Raw genomic sequence first — 12,071 nt, forward strand, 5'->3', positions numbered from 1 at the left:
AAAAAATACCATATCACACCTATTTCCTCTTTTCTCTCTGTCCAAGCACATTTGGTTATCGAAAGCTGTCAATGAGCTTACAATTTGTAATTACATATATGTATCACATACACAAGTACACCAAAAAAAAAGGCCCCACAATAGCAGGGAAAAATATTTACATACACACACACTCTCGCAACAACCCACCACGGCCCACCAGGGCCCGCCACAACACCGGCAACAACCCTGTAACCGCCGCCTCTTTCCTTCCTCCTCTCCCTCATCACTCTATACGTTTTGATCTCTCGAATTTCCAGCTTAAAGCTTTGAAAATATAATGATTCTTTTAAACATAGGAAAAAAGTAGAAAAAACTAACAACTTGGGCGCATGTAATAAAGAACACGAAAAAGACAACAAAATATAGCCACTACAAGAGCCAAACACAGGGGAAATAACGGAACTAACAGAGCCAATTGAAGCTCTAAAATCTGAAATCTAAAGTTTCAAATCGGGAAATTGTATTAGAGAGTTGATTTTCCGCCCTTTCTTTCGTGTAAAGGACTCCAGATTAGATAGATGCTTACAGATTATCAGCGGTCCGATGCCGCTTCCATTCTGCCCACGGTGGAGAGATTATTTGCTGAAGGAGTGTTTAAGAAATATTTGAATCCGAGCCAATTGCTTCTTTTGAAGTCGCTACTGCACCTTCGTGATTCTGAATTGAAAGCGCGCATATGGGATTCATTCCTTACGGGGAAACTCGAGTTGTTTGTGAAGTTACAGACGAAGAAGACGGGACAGGGGTCGTCAGATGGTGCTGCTGTTGTTGGTGGTAGTACTGGCCAAGATAGCGAGACTGCAGCGGGGGGTAGCAGTGGTAATGGTAATGGTAATGGCGATGATGACGATGCGGAGAATGATTTGATTGATTTGGAACAGCTAAAGGCGCAGTTGGAGGGGTTGGATTTCATTGGGAATTTGTCTTTGAAGGTGAGGTACGTTGTGTGGGAGCACGGGTTGGAGGATCTGCAGCAACAGGGCCCGTTGGATTATCTGCTGCTTGAAGAGAAAGGTAGAGGAGAATCTGGACCCGATGAGAAGTTGGACAATGACGTACAAATGACAGATGACGGGGCAGCTGACAAGCCAGCTGATGGGCCAGCTAATGGGCCAGCCGGTGAGCCAGCTGTTGCGCCAGTTACCACAACAAGCAGGGCTGCAGCGGCGCCTGTGGATGAAGAGGATGACAACTACGATGATGATGAAGACGATGACGACGACGACGAAGACAATTATGATGATGCTGAAGAGGACCCACAAAATGTGACAATGACTAACGACCAACCAATAGGAGGAGACTCCTCCACAGACTCTACTGCCCAAACCAAACCGTCGGAGGAGGAGCAAAAGACCAACAGCGTAGACGAAGGCGATTCAGCAACGTCTCCCACATACGAAGTCCTGGACAACGGCATCATAAAATTGCATATCACCATAACAAAAGACACCCTCAACGAATTACCATCGGTTAACCCATACGACATTATCGGAAACTTCCATAAGATATACCATCTCTTCGATAACGACAAGGAGACTGTTATGAGGCGGTTGAAACTTCAGGAAAACGATCAGATGTTGGAGAACTCGAGGAAAAGATCCCACGATCAAATTGAGGGTGAGGAGGAAGAGGACGACTCAGGAAACCCTAGCATAGCACATCCAAAGTCGTCATCGGACACTAAATCCAAGCCAAAGGGGAAAAATGACATTCAAATGGACTTGGGCGTAGTTAACCTTTCGCTAAGACATCTCTTGAAGTCAGTACAGGAAAATAAAAGCAAACTAGATATTTCGGATTACGAACTTAAACACCTCATAATGGACGTTAGAATGAACCGGTCCAAATGGGCCTCGGACGATAAAATAGGACAAGAAGAGTTATACGACGCATGCGAAAAAGTCGTCCTAGAACTTAGAAACTATACTGAACATTCAACCGCTTTTTTAAACAAAGTTAGTAAAAGGGAAGCACCAAACTATGACCAGATCATTAAAAAACCGATGGATCTCAACAGAGTCTTGAAGAAACTTAAAACTTTCCAGTATAAATCCAAACACGAATTTGTGGACGATATCATGCTTATATGGAGAAACTGTCTCACTTATAATTCGGATCCGAAACACTTCCTTAGAGCTCATGCTATCGCAATGCAAAAGAAGTCACAACAGCTTATTCCTCTTATACCAGATATAACCATTCGTGATAGAGCACAAGTAGAAAAGGAATTAGAAGAAGCTGATGCTGATAGCAATGTTAAGGAAGAAGAAGAGGATGCAGGATCCGGACGTAAAGGTATTCAAAGACGTGGTGTGCAAAAAGTTATAGACGACGAAGAGGACGATTCACAAGAAGTGCAAAGTAGAGGTAAGAAGGCAAAACCATCGGATACTCCCAATAAAAAACCAGCTTCATCTGGTACTGAAGGAACCAAAACTGGATCCACCTCTGAAACTGAAGCCAAAAAATCTCCCACTAAACAAGCTGACTCTGGAAATAAGGAAGAACAAGAAGAAGGTGCAGGAGGAGAAGGTGCCTCTTCTAAACCTTCATCTGAACAAACAGATTCTGAAAATAACAAAGAGAGCGTGCAAACCGCTGCCCAAAATACATCGTCTGCAACAGATAATAACGCTGCAGAGGAGGAAGAGGATGAGGAGGACGAAGAAGATAATACCACAGGTATGATGCTTTTGGAGAGTGATGATGATAAGGACGATCTGGAATTGTCTACGTGGAAAACATTGACAGCAAAAGCTCGTGCTGAAATATGTCTCAAAAGATCGCAGTTGTTTACTGAACGTAAAATTAATGCAGAAACCGATGCGTTGCTTAAAAATCCTTCTAAATTAAAACATTTCGACCAATTCTTCGAAGAGTATAAGCAGCAGAAGGAGGCCGAGTTTGCTAGGCAGAAACTTCAAGAACAATCAATAATGAAAAATGGCTTTGGGGCAGTCATGAACCAGTCGGATAACGCTCTAGGAAATGGGGCTTCAGATTCTAATTTTAAATCGCATAGCACCGAAAGTGCAATTGCTAAGGAATCAAATGAAATTACAGCAGAAGAAGTACCTCTTTTAACTGAATATAATGTTACAAACTATGTCCCGGATTTGGCATACGAAGGTGTTGGAAAAGAACAATTGGATGCTCTTGAGGAAAATATGGTCCAAAAAATAGTGAAAGAGGGAACTACCATGAAAAGTAAGTTGATGAATAATATTGATAAGGGACTAGGTCCAAAAATGAACCACAACATTCAGTTGATACATGAAATTAGACATATTTGCCATAAGATATCTTTGATCAGAGCTCTACAAAATCCTAACAAACCCAAAACACCACCTCAACCTCAAAGGTTCAAGGAGTTCATAATAAACGATGATATAGATCTGGATCCAATATCTCAACTTGCATCTCACGACTACAAAAGTGATGAAAAGTTAATCAATCGTGTTCTTCATCGTAATGTATCCAAGATAGCAATGTCAAATGGTTTTGAGAGCACAGAACCTACTGCCCTAAATATGCTCTCTGAGATAACAGCAGACTACTTGTCAAATCTCATTAAAACGATAAAACTGCACCATGAGACACATTCAACAAATAAACGTAAACCAATTGATGCACTCAATATGACTTTGTTGGAGAATGGTATCAACAAACCGGACGATTTGTTCACATACATGGAAAATGAATTTGGTAAAAAGACTAGGAAACTAGAAGATCTCAAGGGAAAATTAAGCTCTTTCCTAAAAGATCTATTGAGACCAGCTCTTCAAGATATTAATGAGAGAAACTTCGACGATGAATCTCAAAGTTTCCTCACTGGTGATTTCTCTTCAGAAGTTACTGGAGAAGATTTCTTTGGCTTCAAGGAACTCGGTCTTGAAAAAGAATTTGGTGATCTAGCAGGTAATGTTCCACTACAATTGCTTACTTTCCAATTTAGCGGTAAAGACGCAGATATCCAGGTCAAAACCAAAGTTATTCAGCCAGAAGAATTCGAGGATGTTATTTATAAGAAAGTTACGAGGGAAACAGTTCAATCTGGAACATACTCCAAACTTATCCAACCACTACTACAGAGTGCTGTTGATCGTTGTACAGCTTACTTCGCCAAACTAGCCAGAAGTAAGAATGCAAATCAAGTTCCCAAAAATTATGACAGCTTATCATTTCCTTTGCTCGAAGATGAGGAATATCCAAAGGTAAAAGGTTCCAACAGGCCAAGATTACCTCCAACAGGAAAGATAAGCACCAACTATAAAAAGAAACATGTGTCAGAATTGTTTGTATTGCCAGAAGAAGAAGAGAAAGAGGAACCCAAGGAAGAAATGGAAGCAGACAAGGGAGTGGGGTCAAATAAGAACGATGTTTCTGGCATTAAAGAAACTAAGGATGGTGTTGATGACATTTTCAAAGCCCCAATGCCTATTGATGAGAACGGATTCAATATAGAAGAAACACCAATGTCATCTTTTAGTCTAAACCTACCTGGAATGCCTGACAATTAAAAAAGCCAATCCTATCTATCGTCTACAATTTTCTTGAATGGCAAGACTATATATACATATATGTATGTCTATTTATACGTGTAAAATTATTTCAACTCATTAACTATTTAGACGTCAGCTTCGACCATTTGAAAGTCAAAACCTTCAAGGCCTGCTTCAGCGAATGCTTGAGAAAGTGCTTCAGCAATTTTCCTTCCCATAGCGTCTTCTCCGATATTCTCAGGAGGATGAATGACGGGGTTTTGGAAGATCTTATAAACTTTAGAAGGGCCATAATTCGGGTTTGGCGTTGTCTCTAAGTCTAATACTCGTGAGAATGTAACCACATTATGCAAGGGCAGGTCATCCAACATGAAAATATCATAATTGATCCTAGCAATAGCTTGGGAAGCGCTGTTAAACTCCAAATCTATCAAGAAAAGTAATTGACCATCAAGATCCATTACTGGTGCTCTCCATAAAAACACATCACCAGGCATGATAGCTCCTCCTTCAGGCGTTCGTATGAATTCCATTTTGAGAATGTATTCCAAGTTTTCAAGAAGACCTTCGATGAACTTGTCTTCTACCGTAGTCACACTCGCTTCTTTGTCCGTTAGTTCTGTGCGGAACATGATAACTGGTCTATCAACAGATCTGTCATTGGGTGTCAAAAGAAATATGTCCTTCGGGCAAGGTTGAAACGAGTAATGGTTAAGTAGATAAAAAAGCGATGATACATTATTCTGCGCCTTATGACAGTATATCCTGTGTGCAGAGAACTCTTCAACTAAGCGGTTCATGGACTTGAACCTGCATAATTCCGGAATGAAGATCTTTTCTATGTATTGACATGTTTGCACTTCTTCAATACTAATTTTAATCGGCGAAAACGCATCATATGTACAGTAATAGCGTATCTCAGTTTTTCTGGGCCTTCCTGTAATATCACAGATCGTTCCGTTGTTCAAGATCTGTTTGATATACGGCATGTCATCGCTGCCTTCGTAAGAATAATCACTTGTGGAGTTATAGTTTGCCGATTGCCCCAAAATAAATTTCGTCTTATCATGAGATTGAGATAAGCTTCGAACCTCCTCCGAACACAAGCTATAGATCCAGAAGAAGTCATCTTTCCTTAGACATCCAACTAGATGATCATTGATCACCTTGACAATTTCGGAAAGTTCTTCCTCTTCCATTATCTCTGGCTCAACCGGTGAAGTGCTGTAAAAACATTCGGTGTCATCAATTCTAACAACTTTACCCTTACTCATCAACGTTTCATTGCCCCTAATAGCATCAAAGAAGTCTTCATCCACATACTTCAACGAATAGGGGATCTGTTGAACATCTTTCACTGGCTCCGAAAAGACTAAACGTGCAAACTGAGTTACAGATAAGACCAAAAATACCAGAACAGATACCATATGTCCCGTTAAGATATAGTCATTCACTTCCCAATGGCCAATTGCCCTTTATACTTCCTCCAATTTCTCTTTGTTTTAGAGATTCGTATCACAAAGTGATGAAGTGTATATATATTATTCTAAAGCTTCTTTCAAGAAGATTCTTCCCATATACTGTGTGATTCAATAAAGAAATAGAAAGAAATAAAGGGAAGACCGAAATCGTTACCAGGGACTCCAATATCGATCTAATACTTCGGTGAAAAAGCTTGGACCTATGAATTTACAAGGAATCGTTACTGTTTTGCTGTGTCTTATAAGTTTTGCTCTCGCAAACTTAGAGGTATCGGGTGACTTATATCTTATTGATGATTTTGGCAGCAGATTAGAGCTTGCGAAGCTGAGCAGCACGCCAGAAGATGCCGGCAATGGTATAGATATTAGTTTGGATAGCCTGGCTGCTAGTTATGAGGCTGGTAACTACAGAGTGTGTGCGAACTTAGGAGATTACTATAACGAGTGCTTTTCATATTTGACCATTGAACAGCCATTGGCATATCAATTGAAGCTCGAAACAGTTGGTAATGAGCTAATTCGCATGTCACTGGAGAAAAGCAGTGGTGTAAATGGTATTGAGGGGGTAATAGAGGAAATTCAGCAAGGTGTAGTGCCAGAAACGATTAAATTGAAGAAGCGTACGATGACATACGAAGAAAAGAAGAAAGCAGAGAGTAGGGGCACTGGTACTGCTGCATTCGAGGAGGATATAGTAGAGGAGGATCAGAAAACGTTTGTGCAAAAGAACTGGAAGTTCATTGTCGTTGGGTTGTTGGTGTATGTTTTCATAGCGAATAGTTCGCAACAATGATGTGTTTAGCAATATGTAATGTACTTTAAGACAAATAATAATACCAAAATAATGGCTGAATTATTTGCAAACAGATTATAAGTACCGTGCTTTCAAGCTTCTTGCCTGTATGAATGTAAATATATAATATTGGTGGGAACTATTACTGCTCTTCTTTTGTTTAACCACACAAAATATTCACAATGAACAAGACAGAAAACTGAATAGGTCAAGCACCGGGCATACATCAATGTCATTGCAACGAACTCTCATCGATTATGTTAACCCAGTGACTGTACAACGCTGTCAATCTCTTCTATCGACAATTCTTGGTGATAATAAGACTATAAGCTCATCGACTGGATACCATCTACTCTTCTTCCATCCGGTACCGACCAAGAAGACGACCCTTAGCAACGATGGGTACTACTCATATCTAACACCTAGCTCAATACTAAGCCAACCAAGGCCATACATGCGTCGAATGTGGGTCCAAGGGTCCATAGAGTTCAAGAAACCGCTAAAGAATTGCTGGATACGCTGTCAGGAAGACCTTAAATTTATTAAAGAGCTAAAGAAGGATTACTTCGTATCATTGAAACGGACGATCACAGACCAGGACGGATCACTATTTGCTACAGAATTAAGGACGTTAATGTATACGAATAAAGCGGTATCAGAGGACTTTAAGACGCAAGAAGAAGAATTGGAACCGTTCAGTAACGTTTCCATAATTAAAGTATTGGATATCGATGCTATGATATATAGTTCGATAAGCTCCAATCCACACAGGATCCACTGGGATCGTGACTATTGCCGAAATGTGGAGGGGTATCAAGATCTTATCGTCCAGGGGCCTTTGATCGTTCAACTGGCTATAGCTTACGTGGAGAGCGTATTTAACAAGAGCGTCACTGGTATTAAGTACAAGAACACTTCTCACTTGTACGTTGGAAACGACGTCGAAATATGTGTGAAGGAGCATAAATCCAAAGGAAGCGCCAGGGTACTGATACGGGATACCATTGAGAAGGGAAGAGTGTATTTCGAGGCCACAGCTCGGTATTAATTTATGTGTGTGGTACCCCCAAAATCGTGACGCTGTCGCTTCATTCCATTAGGTAGAGAGGAAAGTGCTGCTTCTGTCGATTTCCAATGGCCGAGCTTCTCCATGGGCTTCAAATCAACATCCACAACTTTCACACTAATTTCTCGAGTTTTTTGAGACCAGCTCAAGAAACATGTCACGTCTCTAAGTATCATTAAAAGTGCCAAATCGTCTTTGGCTTGAAGTTGTGCTGCATACAATCTCTGCAAAATGTTATCTGGTGCACTCAGGTATTTCGTTATATCATCCAGGAATTCGCGTGGTAACGGTAGCTGCTGCTGAGTTTCGAACACCTCGTGGAGTATAACAGAAGGCTCGTCAAGAAAGCAATATCCGATACCTCTTCCCTTCCAAGCGTTATGTGAACAATTTCTACAATAGTCTGTGCTCTGGTACAGCCATTTTGGTTTAAATTCCCAGGTTACCAAGTCGCATGCTTCATTGAAATGTACCCTGTTGAAATGATCCAGCTTCTTGTATATATTCTGCTGTGCATACAAATGCGGCATCACGATACAACTCATATATTCCTCATCTATAGCCACTCCTTCACTTTTAGCCAAATCTCCAAGCTCAGAAATAGCAGGAACAGCCTGTATCCTCATAGGAACCAGCAAATCGCCTATTGGACCGATATTTCGCACAACTGAGTCTATATATTTGTAATTGTCTTGCACATACGTATTGTTCGCAGACAGTTGACCAAATCGTACGCTTATACGATACACTTCTGTATAATCATGATCAACAACACAAACTATGTTGGCATTGCCCCGACCTACTATACTAACAACCATACTGCAACCACAGAGAACACTACCACCAGCGTAACCTTTCTTCGAGATATGCTCCCAATTACTGCAATGGGCATCACCTCATCGCACTTATATATAAGAAGAAATGATTTAAAATGATTCCTTATAAAGAATTTTTCACTCTTACTCATCGCATGATTATAAGAATGGAAGAAAGCAAGCTACACAAGTCGTTAGATTGGTTCATAGTTGGTCAGTATCGCGTTCTGGTGATTTTGATTATCCATTTTGGAATTTGAACGGAGTTTTTTGGCCTTATAGTGGTTTAATTGGTATTAAAATTGTTAAGCGATGTCTAATATTGACGGTAAGTTGCCAGACATCTTGAATGATGCTGTTTTGAAGCAATCTGCACCTGTCCCAGATGACTTTGTCAAAGTGGAGGGTATTGACTACAGCAAGCCTGAGTCACGCAATATGCGTGCGAAGGATTTAACCAAGGCTATGAGCACCATGGGTTTCCAGGCATCTTCTTTGGGTAAAGCTTGCACGATTATTGATGAGATGAGAACCTGGAGAGGTGAGCACATTGACAAGCTTGATGAGCATGACAGAAAGGGTTCTTTTGATGAGAATGGGTACCAGAAGACCACTATCTTCATGGGTTACACATCGAATTTGATTTCCTCGGGGTTGCGTGAAACTTTGAGATTCTTGGTTCAGCATAAGATGGTTGATGCTATTGTAGCCAGTGCTGGTGGTATTGAAGAAGATATCATCAAGTGTTTAGCTCCTACTTACCTAGGTGAATTTTCTCTACCCGGTAAGGGTTTGCGTGACCAGGGTATGAACCGTATCGGTAACTTGTTGGTGCCTAACGACAACTATTGTAAGTTTGAAGAATGGATTGTGCCAGTCTTGGATAAGATGCTTGAAGAACAAGAAGAGTACATCAAGAAGAATGGTGCTGACTGCCTAGATAGCAGTTTTGATCAAGATACCCCTATCTGGACCCCTTCTAAGTTGATTCGTAGACTAGGTAAGGAAATCAACGACGAGTCCAGTGTGTTGTACTGGGCTTACAAGAACGATATCCCAATCTTCTGTCCAGCCGTTACTGACGGTTCCATCGGTGACATGCTTTTCTTCCACACTTTCAAGGCTTCTCCAAAGCAGTTGAGACTCGACATCGTTTCCGATATCCGTAGAATTAACTCCATGTCCATGGAGGCTTCCAGAGCTGGTATGATCATTCTTGGAGGTGGTTTGATCAAGCACCACATTGCAAACGCATGTCTAATGAGAAATGGTGCCGATTACGCTGTGTACATCAACACCGGTCAAGAATTTGATGGTTCCGATGCTGGTGCCAGACCAGACGAAGCTGTTTCCTGGGGTAAGATCAAGGCTGATGCTAAGTCTGTCAAGGTCTACGCTGATGCTACCGTTGTTTTCCCACTAGTTGTCGCTGCTACGTTCGCAAGCGAGTAAGTGGTATAGAAAGGGAAAAAAAAAATCAAAGGCACTGGTAGCTTACTATATTGTTGGTTATAGGTTATAGGTTATATCTTGTATGTTATATGTATAGTATGTAGTCTATTAGTAGTAATTTGGTAGATATAGACCTTACATTCTTTTGAAGAGAAAAAGGAAGGAAGCATTACCGGTGTGAATAAGATGCGGATGTGATGAGTCAGTGGCAGTTCACAGTACTTGAGTAGCTGACTTCCCGAGTTCCCACTTGTTATCATTGTCACTTTCTTGGAAACACGTGATATCAAAAAATTCTTCAACATCGCTTCTTCTGCTCCGAAAGAGCTATTCAACCCAACCAAACTACAAACGGTTGATTAAACCAACCAGATAATCAATCAGATTGCTGTGACTTTGAAATTTTCTGAGGTTGACTGGAGGTAGTACTAGCATTTGAATTAGTGACAACCTACTGTTGGCTAACTGTGGCTTCTCTTTAAATTGATTGATGCAATATGTTCGCTATAAGTGGTAGATGCGTTAGGATAACAAAATGTAGCCCAATTCGGACGGTTCCAAGAGCTATGGGACTGGTTGGTGCTTTACGTTGGAAGACTACGTACATTCCTTCTCCAGATTCAGTTTACCGAAAGCCTAAGACAAAGGAGCAATTGGCGAAGGAAAAGTTCGAGGCAGATTTGAAGTCCGATAACCGGTTTATTAGATGGGGTGCTATCGCTAGGTCTGAGAAGTTCTCCAAGGGGCTAACCAAGTACATCATTGGTCTATATGTGCTATTTATCATATACGGGTTGAACTATACCAAGAAATTGTACAAGAAGGAGAAGGAGTTGGAGAAACTTACAATTAAAGTCGACAATGGGGAAGCAAATGAGTATGAAATATTACGCTACAAGGAATTGAGGAACAAGCTAAGAACCAGAGACGTCGAGAAGTTGAAGAAATACAAGGAGATCATTGAAGCTGAGGGGACTGAAAATTTGGATGAGATGAAGTTGGAAACTATCGATGAGAACACCAACAATGAACACATTCTTCCGGCCAGAGACACTACAGACTTCTACGAGATGAAGGCAGAAGAGTACGACGACGGTGTTAATTTCGAAGAGATGATGATTAGAATGGGTAAAAGGCGTAAGTGGTTAATGAAACATTGTAAAGGTGATGTTTTGGAAGTTGCATGTGGTACTGGTAGAAATATTAAGTACTTGGATCCGCTGGCCATCAATTCCATCACATTCTTGGATGCATCTGAAAAGATGATGGAGATAACACACAAAAAGTTTAGAGACTACTTACCAAACTTCAAGAAGTGTGCGTTTGTTGTTGGGAAGGCTGAGGACTTGGTAGACATGAATGCGAAAAGTGGATCTGCCGCGCCTGTTAAATACGACACAATTGTTGAAGCCTTTGGTTTATGTTCCCACAAGGACCCTGTGAAGGCTCTAAAGAACTTTGCAGAACTATTAAAGCCAGGTGGAAGAATAGTTTTGTTGGAGCACGGAAGAGGTACGTACGACACAATCAACAAGATTCTTGACGACAGAGCCGAGAAACGTTTGAAAACATGGGGTTGTCGGTGGAATTTGGACATTGGTGAAATCTTGGATGACTCTGGATTGGATATTGTAGAGGAGAAAAGGACGCATCTAGGTACTACGTGGTGTATTGTCGCCAAGCGCAAGGGTGATGGTAAGAAGAAGGATGAGATTGGATTCTTTGAAAAGTATCTAGGTTCTAGTGTGAAGCAAAGAATGGATTCTTTCTACAACAACGATAAGCCAAAGGACAAATAGAGCTGTCCCATCGATATTCAAAAGACTCTTGTTTTAGGCTGAATAAAAACCTTTTTCAGTTTTAGTAACTTGAAAGCGTGTAAATAGTTATAATTATACATATATATATATATTTATATAT

At 40.8% G+C, this 12,071-nt stretch overlaps 7 protein-coding genes across 7 annotated transcripts; 5 read left to right on the forward strand and 2 right to left on the reverse strand.

The window, feature by feature from the left end:
- Positions 1–560: 560 nt before the first annotated feature.
- On the forward strand, positions 561–4,562 carry SPT7 (SAGA histone acetyltransferase complex subunit SPT7; the record flags this gene model as incomplete). The annotated part of the gene is made up of 1 exon (XM_022821624.1): positions 561–4,562. The coding sequence occupies one exon, from the start codon at positions 561–563 to the stop codon at positions 4,560–4,562; it is 4,002 nt and encodes a 1,333-aa protein (XP_022677967.1).
- A 107-nt stretch (positions 4,563–4,669) lies between these two features.
- YOS9 (Yos9p) lies at positions 4,670–5,971 on the reverse strand (the record flags this gene model as incomplete). Its single annotated transcript, XM_022821625.1, has 1 exon — positions 4,670–5,971. One exon carries the CDS (start codon positions 5,969–5,971, stop codon positions 4,670–4,672), a length of 1,302 nt encoding a protein of 433 aa, XP_022677968.1.
- Positions 5,972–6,227: 256 nt separating this feature from the next.
- EMC10 (Emc10p) lies at positions 6,228–6,818 on the forward strand (the record flags this gene model as incomplete). Its single annotated transcript, XM_022821626.1, has 1 exon — positions 6,228–6,818. The coding sequence occupies one exon, from the start codon at positions 6,228–6,230 to the stop codon at positions 6,816–6,818; it is 591 nt and encodes a 196-aa protein (XP_022677969.1).
- A 229-nt stretch (positions 6,819–7,047) lies between these two features.
- On the forward strand, positions 7,048–7,866 carry HTD2 (hydroxyacyl-thioester dehydratase HTD2; the record flags this gene model as incomplete). The annotated part of the gene is made up of 1 exon (XM_022821627.1): positions 7,048–7,866. The coding sequence occupies one exon, from the start codon at positions 7,048–7,050 to the stop codon at positions 7,864–7,866; it is 819 nt and encodes a 272-aa protein (XP_022677970.1).
- IPK1 (inositol pentakisphosphate 2-kinase) lies at positions 7,863–8,702 on the reverse strand (the record flags this gene model as incomplete). Its single annotated transcript, XM_022821628.1, has 1 exon — positions 7,863–8,702. The coding sequence occupies one exon, from the start codon at positions 8,700–8,702 to the stop codon at positions 7,863–7,865; it is 840 nt and encodes a 279-aa protein (XP_022677971.1).
- Positions 8,703–9,011: 309 nt separating this feature from the next.
- DYS1 (deoxyhypusine synthase) lies at positions 9,012–10,151 on the forward strand (the record flags this gene model as incomplete). Its single annotated transcript, XM_022821630.1, has 1 exon — positions 9,012–10,151. The coding sequence occupies one exon, from the start codon at positions 9,012–9,014 to the stop codon at positions 10,149–10,151; it is 1,140 nt and encodes a 379-aa protein (XP_022677972.1).
- A 497-nt stretch (positions 10,152–10,648) lies between these two features.
- Positions 10,649–11,950, forward strand: OMS1 (putative RNA methyltransferase; the record flags this gene model as incomplete). Its single annotated transcript, XM_022821631.1, has 1 exon — positions 10,649–11,950. One exon carries the CDS (start codon positions 10,649–10,651, stop codon positions 11,948–11,950), a length of 1,302 nt encoding a protein of 433 aa, XP_022677973.1.
- Between the last annotated feature and the right edge of the window lie 121 nt (positions 11,951–12,071).

The sequence above is a fragment of the Kluyveromyces marxianus genome, chromosome 7 (assembly GCF_001417885.1).
Source record: "Kluyveromyces marxianus DMKU3-1042 DNA, complete genome, chromosome 7".
NCBI classification, from domain to species: domain Eukaryota; kingdom Fungi; phylum Ascomycota; class Saccharomycetes; order Saccharomycetales; family Saccharomycetaceae; genus Kluyveromyces; species Kluyveromyces marxianus.